This window comes from Hippocampus bargibanti, linkage group LG16 (genome assembly GCF_051943395.1).
Source record: "Hippocampus bargibanti isolate YZ-2025 linkage group LG16, ASM5194339v1, whole genome shotgun sequence".
NCBI lineage: Eukaryota > Metazoa > Chordata > Actinopteri > Syngnathiformes > Syngnathidae > Hippocampus > Hippocampus bargibanti.
In genome coordinates this window covers 9,206,977-9,216,719 of record NC_142749.1, presented here as the reverse complement: position 1 = coordinate 9,216,719, position 9,743 = coordinate 9,206,977, and the positions used below count along the sequence as shown (strand labels likewise).

Here is a 9,743-nt window from a genome sequence, read left to right as displayed (position 1 = left end):
TTCCCAAAACCAGAACACTAATGTTTCAGACTTGAGGAATATGCTAACGCGGTAGCACTGGGGAACATGCAAGGAACTTGCACCGAGCGCTGCTGCTTGTCGAAGACAAAATTAACATCGAGACGGGAAACTGATGAGAGCGCCTAAACATTTTATGTGAAGCTGCTCGCCCCCACGAAGAAGTGCCGGAGTTCAACGGCGACGGGAAGACGACCTGAGGATTGTGATGATGAGAGGCGGGGCCTTTCATCACCAGCCTGTGACACACTCAGCTGTCATTGAAACAAGTGAATTTATCACCGCTGACACAAGGACGCCACTTTCATTTCGCAAGTGGCTGTTTGCACTTTTGGTACGAAGCCCCAACCAAGAACAAGATACAGTATTTATTTTTGCGATACAATTAATATTAGATTACATTCGATAAAGGTTCCCTCTAAGCAGTGGCTTTTATAGTGATCTCACTTTCCCTTCGGTGAAATCCAGAGCATCACTTTTAACGTCCCCTTCTGATGAGTTGGCTGTCACACCACATCTAAATACAACAAACGGCCCAGGTTTTATTTGAATGAAGAAGGGCTTCTTTAACAGCCGTCTCTTGACACGACTGCTCTTGATGAGCCCTGTAGCAGCACACCTCCACTTGTTTAACAATTAAACGGAGGAGGGTGGGTTGTCTAATGTGCCTTTTAACTATGCTACTAGTACCATGGTGCAGTTGTTGTGTCTGACTCCGGCTTTAAAAATCCTGCTCAGGTCCATTTGGAATACAAAGTTTATTTTCATTAATGGTAATTTATACATATTTTTTTCCCACATTAGATTGAAAAGAATATATGGTTAGATTTGTATAGGAGATGAAACAGATATATTGAATGCCTTTTTCAACCTTAACTTGCCCCCAACCAATTGAAGCACTAGCAGAAATGATATTCTCATTATTTTATTCAATAACGTATTTGCAGAATACATTTGTTGTAAAACAGACATGGGATGAAGAAAGCAGTTCAGATTGATTGAGACTATGATTCATGTTGATGTTCATGCAGGAATTGATGGGTCACCACTTGTTTTAAAGTCATATACCCAGGGCCTGAAATTCAATAATTATCGGAAATATACAAGTGTATGTTTGTAAAATGCATTTACCACTCCAATCAATTAGGATAACACATGAAACAAAAAAGGTGTAACTTTACAAAGATAATCATGCTCTATTCTACTTATGAACACACATGGTTCATTGAAGATTAAATTATCACCAGCTCTGTTGGTTCCATCTCAACTCTGACTCTCATAAGGGCAAGTGCTAAAAAAAGCGTACGGATGGACATCAAATATCGTGTACCGTATTTTATGGTGCATAAAATGCACTGCCGTATAAGGCGCACCCCCCATTGAATGGTGTATTTTCAAACCTTTTCCATATATAAAACGCACCTTCCAAATATAATATAGAAATATATAAATGTTTTCCAAATATAAGGCACAACACATAAGGCGCTACAGTAGAGGCTAGGGGTTATGCACTACTTCTTCCACAGGGGGGGAAATGGAGTCAGTGGCTGCTGACATGAGTCGCGAGACCTGTTGTGGCCAATATTACTTCACATGTAAATAAGGCCCACCGGCGTATAAGGCGTAGGGTCATCTTTTGAAGAAAATGAAGGCTTTTGGGTGCGCCTTATACACTGGAAAATACAGTACTTTGTAAAGGCTCAGTGTTTGCTACAGCTCCCCAGATTACATCACTTTGGACTGTACAAGTGTAACTTGCGAGTGAATCACGAGTACAAAAACTGTTTACAAAAATAGACGACAAGCTAGTGAGTGTATATGCACAATGATAGCATATCACACCGAAGCTAAACAGATCAACTGCTGTTCATGACCCCAAAATCAAACTGCTTGTTTTATTCCTTGTGCGTATTTCAGTCTTTTTTTTTATGATCGAAGCCGCTTTGCGGCACGCTCACTTGCCTGTACACTTTTACCCTAGGCATGCTCACTTGCCTGTACACTTTTACCCCAGGCATGCTCACTTGCCTGTACACCTTTACCCTAAGTTATCATTGTTTCCATTTGAGTACATGTTTCTCTGCAGCGGTTGAGCACTACGGAGGAAAAAACAAGCTCAGTAGCGACTCTTTGACTTATGTGCAATGTCCATTTGAGAATGTTAATTTATGCTGTATATTTACAATGTTTCATTACAAGTGTGTAAAGATGTGTATATTACGCCACTAATGGTACTGTGTAAATTATATTTTTCTAAGTTACCCTTACATTCCCCCAGGCAGCGAACACAATTATTCCCTTCACAACAATTATAGCTTTGAGACTTGGGAATGTGGTACAGCCTTGGTTTTTGATGGCTCGGTCAGGTTTCAACATCTTGTGGTTGATCAATGACATTTTGGATTCAAATCTAAGCAGTGCCATGCCATCAAGTGATACATTTGTTACGATAATACATGTCCTTAGGCATAATGATATTTACTCTCAAGCTGTTGCTCATCTATCATGAAAATGGGGAGCTGAGGTTTTCAGGGGAGTACCTTTCGGTGCACATATTTGCCTTGCATTGATATTAAATAAAACATCTCACTTGTGACTGACTCATAAAACAGTCAAAGCGGTGAAGTTAAACCTCCGTATGAATCTTCTCTATCAAATGAAAATGCCCCCGTCTCCCCTTGAAACTGAGATGCAAACAAAGCCCCCATCGGGGCAGCTTGCAAGAATATTCAACTCTAATTGGGTGCAGTTTCAAAAACCATCCCCTCACTTTCAACTTCATGGACTTTTTTTCAGTAAGTGTCAAAGTTTTTAAAGGATTTGATTTTTCAAGTGACACTTTCCATTTGTATGTGAGACAATGAAGGCCACGCAAACCTGCTACACAGCCATCGCTGCCATTTCCATGCAGAAAACACAGTAAATATATTGTATATTAGAATGTACAAAAAACAAAACACTAGATGATATAGTTTATTTTCTACGTCTAAGAGATTGCATATGTATGTTACATGATTTTAAAATTAAAGTAATTTTGTAACAGATAATGAAGTGTCTTATTAGTGGAGATGAGGCTTTGTTGTGTTCATGTTGCACAGTCGCTTTTATGTACTTTTCTGCCCCTGTATGAAATAAGCTTTAAAAATATTGTTGAAAATATAATAACAAATTGAGTTTACAACCTAAAATATATTGGTATTAATTGTTATATTGAATTATTTATAAATCAACCTGGTTATTGTGAAATATTTGCAAATAAATATTTTCAAACATACACTATGCATTTTGATTGTGAACAAAAACAAATTGGATTTTAATTTATGTACTGTATTTCATTTTCATTTTCTTATGATTTGGGTAAGATCACATTGAGAATTTCCATTATACCGTATTGTCTTTTTATATGTGTACACGAGGGACTGGGTCGACAGCAGTCTTTGTTACCGACTGTTTTCATTTTGAGTGCCTAATTTGACGCCTAATTCGTGGCAGGAAAATCTACTAGATGATTGAAAAGTGCTACTCTCAATATTTTTAAAAACTACTACTGAAAAGTAAGACAGTATTCACAATTAAAAGTGTCAACATTGTTCGTGGGTGTCCATATAGTGCTGTCACTTGAAATAATGCAATCAAAAATAAGCCATCATTAACTTATCATGAAAACAATGTGAAGTAAGTTTAGAATAGTCTCACTGTTTAAATTACTACTCAATAGAAACTTCAGTCACTTTGTACACTTTGCTAATCAGTACCTCGACCTCCTCTCCACCAAGGTGACAAATTTCCAAGACACACACCAAATGTGTGTCCTCCAGCTCACTGGCAGTGGCCATGATGTCCTCTGGGAGACCAAATATGCAGTGTCATTGTGATGCGAAATAACTAAGTTGTGGTGGCAACGGGGTGAATTTTACCTGGTCTGTGGTGTACCACTTCACTGTGGCTCGAGGGGACATTGTTCAGAGGGCAGACGCAACCAGAAGAGAGACAAGACAGCATGGTGTTATCATGATGACCCGGAGGAAGGCCGACGGCTCGGTGCTCACCGGATCGCTCAATGGGTAAAAATACTGCGTCGACAGCTATTTGCTTGTTTATGCCTGCCAATTAAATCACATTAAAAAAATAAAGGTAAAGCATGTAATTAAAATGGCAACATTTTCTGCTGACTCACTAATGACCTGACCATGCAGTTCTTTTGGTTTGAAACAATTTGGAAGACATTACACCCATTGATGGTGCTATTGAGAGAATTTCAGTTTTTCCTCAGAATTTTCCATTCATTTTCTAACTGCCGACATTGAGGCAGGCATACAAATCAACACACCACCGCGCTGCCTTATTACATTCAGGCATTGAAAATCATTAGTGCCTGCATGATAAATGGTGTCATGTTGATGAACATTTAGCATCACATCAGAATGCAATCAGACATCGGAAAATTCAAAACTTTGTCATCTTACCTAATATTGTAACCTGATAGTATCCTGTGCAAGCAGTGGCTGGGAGAGCGTCTGCTGACTGATCTGGTGTCCACCGCATGGGATGAAGATTGCTCCACCGAAGGAGGGCGTTCTTCTCTTCTAAGGTGAACCTTCGAGAAATGCTGTCCTGGTGAAGAGTCCCGTGATGCAAATGCAAAGACAGTTCTTGACTTTGCCTTGACCACCCGCAACTCTCCCATGATAGTAGATTGAGGCCTGGTAGGAACAAGCCCATATTGTAACAACTCAAAATCTGTGTATCACGATAAACTAGATGCACATTTCACAGTTCCACCATCATTTTGCGGGTCCGGACTGCGTTCCTCCGTTCCAGGATCTCCCTCATTCTCGTGTGGCTCTTCTAAAACTTCTGCATTTATGGCTCCTCTGCAGAAGCATACAACACAGCTGAGCATGGTTGAAGTGCATCACTTGCGTTATCAACAATATTAATATCATTCTTACCGTTTTGCCGGCACGGTGCTCATTGAACTCTGCTCTATATTTCTGTGGAAAAAGATATTACCTTATTAAAATGAATACTGTCCAAAATTGTTCAGTCACAATTGCAGATCAAACACAAAAATTGTGGAAAATACATTTCATATCATAGTTCAAATCAGAAAGTGAAACACATTTGATGCACAACAGAGAATGGACAATTTCCTGTTCTTTTTTTATATGACACCCACTGAAATACATTGTGAAATAACACAAAACTAAAAATGTGAACCCCCAAATTCGTAATAAAAAGAGTGATAGTATTGTGATGATATTGTTAGGAAACCCTGCAAAGTTGTGCTTCCAATGGCAGTACAAGTACTACTGGGAAAATAGCCAAAAGGCTATAGTGCAGGGCTGATTCAATTCATTTCCATTCACTTTGATTGGGGCTTAGAAAAGGGAATTGGTTCACTTCCCTCAACAAATTAAGTTTGTGAACCAAGGTTCCATTCTACATATAAATTGTCACACCTTGTCTTCATGGTCCTTTTCCTTTGCAAAGATATGTGTTCAGATGTGGAGGCCGACGACATTGAGTTGACTGACAAAGATGTATTGAGCACATCTTGGTCTCCTGTGGACACACCTGGCACCTGCGGGATACATATTTCTCTCATCAATAAAAATCACAATGCTATTGGGCGATATTAAGTAATATACTGTACCTCCTTCTCCCCTGGGTCTTGTGGAACAGACACGCCTGACTTTTCCAAATATCTGACAGCTGTGATCTCGCCTTGAATGGCAAGCGTTTTATGCTCTCTATACTGCAGGGTGTCCAACTCCTTCTTCAAATCAGAAGCAGCGACAAGCGGAACATGATCTGTCACGTGGACATTTAATATGACAAAATTCACAATGGGCAACCATCTATTTCATAATGTATGAAGACACTGGTGAAGTATATTCATCATTTTGCAAACGCTGCAGGCTTGGGTTTATTGCAAATCTGTTCAACATTATCTGATTTCTTCTATTTCGAATGAGAAGTGAATCATTTCACAATGAAACTACACAATTTGCTCTCCTTCAAACTTCATTGATGCTAATGTTTATTCTCACAAAGTTATGACTACTTTTGGAATATTTGCAACATTTTCTTTGATAATTGGGAATGATGTTTTTAATTATTAATATGACTTTAGTGTTGTAAAATATGTGGCACGGTGAACAACTGTTACTATTTTTTTACTTTTGATTGACAAGGCTAATCTAGTAAATTTTGGGAGATTAAGGAATGAAATATATATATTTTAATGATGGTTCATCATTGCTGCTCTTCATTCACTAAATGAAAATGATTTCTTTTTTATTCAGGGAAAAGGGGACATACAGTAAAACTGACTTTACCTGAGGTCTCTTCCACTGGCTGGGTGAATGTGAGCGGGGCATGAGGGTAGCAATAGTAGCCACCAATATACGCCTTCTGAAGGACCACGTTGTCCTTCAGTGTCTTGTTCCGCTGAATGAGGTTCTGCACTGTGGGGTTATTCTTGTATGGTTGACCCTTGTGGTAACCTGTTATGGCAAATTTGCAAACAGCACTGAAGAATTCGCTGTCCCTATAACTAGAGACTGATGGCATTTAAGATTTGAACTGTGCCAACCTGTAATGAACATTTCTGTCTCACAGCTAGTGGTGAGGTATGGCAAGGATCCTTCCACTTGACGCACTCGCATCTGAGTGCAGACTAAGTAAGTCACTTAGGGAGAGAGAATGTTTTTTTCTTCAACACACTGACATGAAAATTTGCTCCAAAAGTCAACATAGGTAACATCTGAGAAGTCATACATGGGCATATGTTGCCAAAGATTTCTGGCTGGGAGGAGGAAAACAATTCCAGGACAAAAGGATGCTCTGATGTGCCATCCATTGCATGCACCCAGCGGAATGACCAGTACTTTTCAGGCCCTGCAAAAACAACAAAAAAGATCAATCAAACACAACAGCTATCAAACTACAGAGGATCCTTGGTTTGCAATAGTAATGACATACAAGATTTTGAGGTGATGAACAGTTTCTAACTGATTATGACTTTACTACTGTACTACCACAGGTTAACAAGCGATTCCAATTTAGGTATTAATTAAATTGTTGATCAAGTGTTTCTGGTAGGTGTTATGGTTCTCACCTATGTTATCTTTACTCTTTATTCTTTCAACACGACCAACAAATGTCACCAAACCAATGATATCACAAACAGAGTTGTTGGAAAATGTTTCCACATCTGATCTGGAACAATGGAAATCTTAAATTAATCATGGTTAACAACACAAATGCTGGGTGGAAAAAAACATTTTTGCATGTCCACAAACCCCCAAAAAGCATTTTCAGGTGAATTCACCTTGTTGCGAAGCGATAAGACACATTGGGCAATGACCACTGAGGTTGAAGATTCTTCTGTGGCACCACTGTGATGATTGATGTTGGATTGCGAGCGTTCAGGCAGATTTCTGAGAGATAAAAGTCGTGAAATTACACATCACAGCCTATGCGCAATTATTTTCTATTATTATTGCATTGACCACACCAACAGCACTCATTGAAAAAACTTCTGCCGGGTGCACCCAAGCAGTACACTTCGATTTTCCTCAAGAGGATCAAAATTCAATGAACACAATCAACACAATCAAGAATATTCAGATTCATTGGTTATTAGTCCACCACCACTGGCTCAAAAATGTCACATACATACTTGAAAACAACTGTTAAGAGTTTAAGTGTGATGGAATACCTACCAATTGAGGTGAACATCTTGAGATCATAATGATCCATTTGTGGGCGTGAACGATTTGAATAACTCTTCTTAAGAGTATAATTCTGGATGTACAACACCATTCCAACGTTGAGCGAGTTGTAAAACTGTGGACAGAGCTCATTCCAAAGCACAAGAGACATGATCCCACTCTGGTCTGCAACTTCAAAATACGCCTACAAGAAAATTAAGTCAAAGTCAGGTGGTATTGAAAAATACAGTGGATGTGATATGTTGTTATGCATTTTAGGCCCACAATCCCCTACGGGAGATAAATATTTCCAAGTGCTCCTTCATAATCCAACACAAATTAATCCTAAATAACTAGTTACCATTTGCAACTCTAAATACCACATGAATTCTCAATTATTAAACATCTTAACTGACATATACATGAGCTGGTTAATATAAATTAACTTGAAATAAAATTCAATTCAATATTTAAACATTGTTTCTACTTCACTTGGACAGTTTCCACTAACAACATGGCATTTTATCAGGTTTACCAAAGCACTGTCAGTGTTACCAACTAAGCGATTTTAGTTTTGATAGGACAGCTGGGAGATCCACGGACCCCAGTTTGTGAACCACTGCGGTGGGTTTAAACTCACCTGGTAGGGGAAATCGATCTTGGATCCGAATTTGCCATAATATCTCAATCTGGATTTCTGTAATATCTTCACCAAAAGAGGGAAGGGTTTGCATGTTTTCCTAAATGCTGACTCCAGATTATTTATAAGAGAGATCGTGTTCACTGTTGGGCAATAGGACATTGAAGGTTATCAACAAAATCTGCAAGGGTGCTGTTAAATGGGTTTTTCAAGGTAGGCATAGCAGTTCTCCTTCTTTTACAGATATTAAACCACTTCAGTTCTTTTTAAACATTTTTATGGGGATTTGAATGCCAATAACACAGACAACAGATGAGACATGCAGAACGCGGCATCTCACCGTTCAGTACTGGGTCACGCGGCGATGGAGGCGTCGTGATCCACACTTCCCCCTCTGGATACACGTTGTTCCACAGAGACAAGTAGTGTTTGTGGCTCACCTGGAGGGGCACGTCGCTTAGGAGCAAGGTGCTCCTCTCCATGCCGCTTTTGACCAGAATGGGCAGTGTCCTCACATCCCGTATGTGAGACAGCAGCGAGGATTTATCCGAGCTGCACCTTAATTTTTCGATGCTGATATAGCCGTGACCCACCCTTCGCTCAGTATAAACGAAGGAGGACTGCGTGATGATGATGTCCGAGCCTGTTCTCAGGCTGTTGGTGTGAATCAAGTGATTTAAACTTGGGTGAAGGTAGCATTTGGCCCGACACACTCCGTCTGTGACCGTTACATCGTAACTGTAGCTCTCACACGGCTGTTCTTCACTTGGGTAGCACAAGCAGCGCTGAACTGCGATCACAGCGACACTTGACGCAGCATCTTCCTCCACATTTAGTTTAAGTTCTTTGCTGGTCGATAACTGATCCATTGTCCTCCGAAGGGAAGACAGACCAGGAATACCAGTCGAGGTCGATGATGTATCATCCATTGCCGGAAAAATATCCAGGAAATTGTTCAGTGCATTGTATTTTGCTCACTAGCTCGCGTTAGCTAACATGTTCTTTGTCAATCTGTGAGATACTGTTTCCATGAGAAAACAGATCGTCCAGATTAATCACTCTGTAATTTATCTTAGTATATCAACCAAACAAAACACATATTCTGCATTCAGTCAACTTGCAAACCAAGTTACACCTCCTGGGATAGCCATGAAAAGTGGCTAACGTTACAAACAAAGCATGTGCTAAATGATTGCGTCGTTTTTACAATCCAACAGATAACAAGTACAGCGAATAAATTATGTCGTGAAGTAATTACTAACATTGATCGATATTATGGTCTGGTTGTAGTAGATTGAGGGGGAAAAGCGAACAAAAAATCCTTCATTCAAATTCCCCGCTTACTTGGCAGTTAGGGTCGCAGAGAG

At 39.6% G+C, this 9,743-nt stretch overlaps 1 protein-coding gene across 3 annotated transcripts in view; it reads right to left on the bottom strand.

The window, feature by feature from the left end:
• The window catches only part of LOC148886323 (RPA-related protein RADX-like), a 57,210-nt gene extending 47,479 nt beyond the window's left edge, over positions 1-9,731 (bottom strand). Inside the window, exons 1-16 of one of the 3 annotated variants that reach the window (XM_089017562.1) lie at positions 8,717-9,731; positions 8,377-8,519; positions 7,749-7,941; positions 7,355-7,463; positions 7,142-7,242; positions 6,802-6,921; positions 6,617-6,712; positions 6,360-6,527; positions 5,675-5,832; positions 5,481-5,602; positions 4,971-5,012; positions 4,801-4,892; positions 4,485-4,721; positions 4,068-4,121; positions 3,936-3,958; positions 3,774-3,862 (exon numbers count right to left, since the gene is read on the bottom strand). In XM_089017562.1, the coding sequence (XP_088873688.1) occupies positions 3,774-3,862; positions 3,936-3,958; positions 4,068-4,121; positions 4,485-4,721; positions 4,801-4,892; positions 4,971-5,012; positions 5,481-5,602; positions 5,675-5,832; positions 6,360-6,527; positions 6,617-6,712; positions 6,802-6,921; positions 7,142-7,242; positions 7,355-7,463; positions 7,749-7,941; positions 8,377-8,519; positions 8,717-9,305 (2,336 nt within the window). In that variant the 5' untranslated portion in view covers positions 9,306-9,731. Of the gene's footprint in view, positions 1-1,250; positions 3,863-3,935; positions 4,122-4,484; positions 4,722-4,800; positions 4,893-4,970; positions 5,013-5,480; positions 5,603-5,674; positions 5,833-6,359; positions 6,528-6,616; positions 6,713-6,801; positions 6,922-7,141; positions 7,243-7,354; positions 7,464-7,748; positions 7,942-8,376; positions 8,520-8,716 lie in introns of those variants that run through there. The other 2 variants (XM_089017561.1, XM_089017560.1) reach the window with 2 other exon arrangements.
• Between the last annotated feature and the right edge of the window lie 12 nt (positions 9,732-9,743).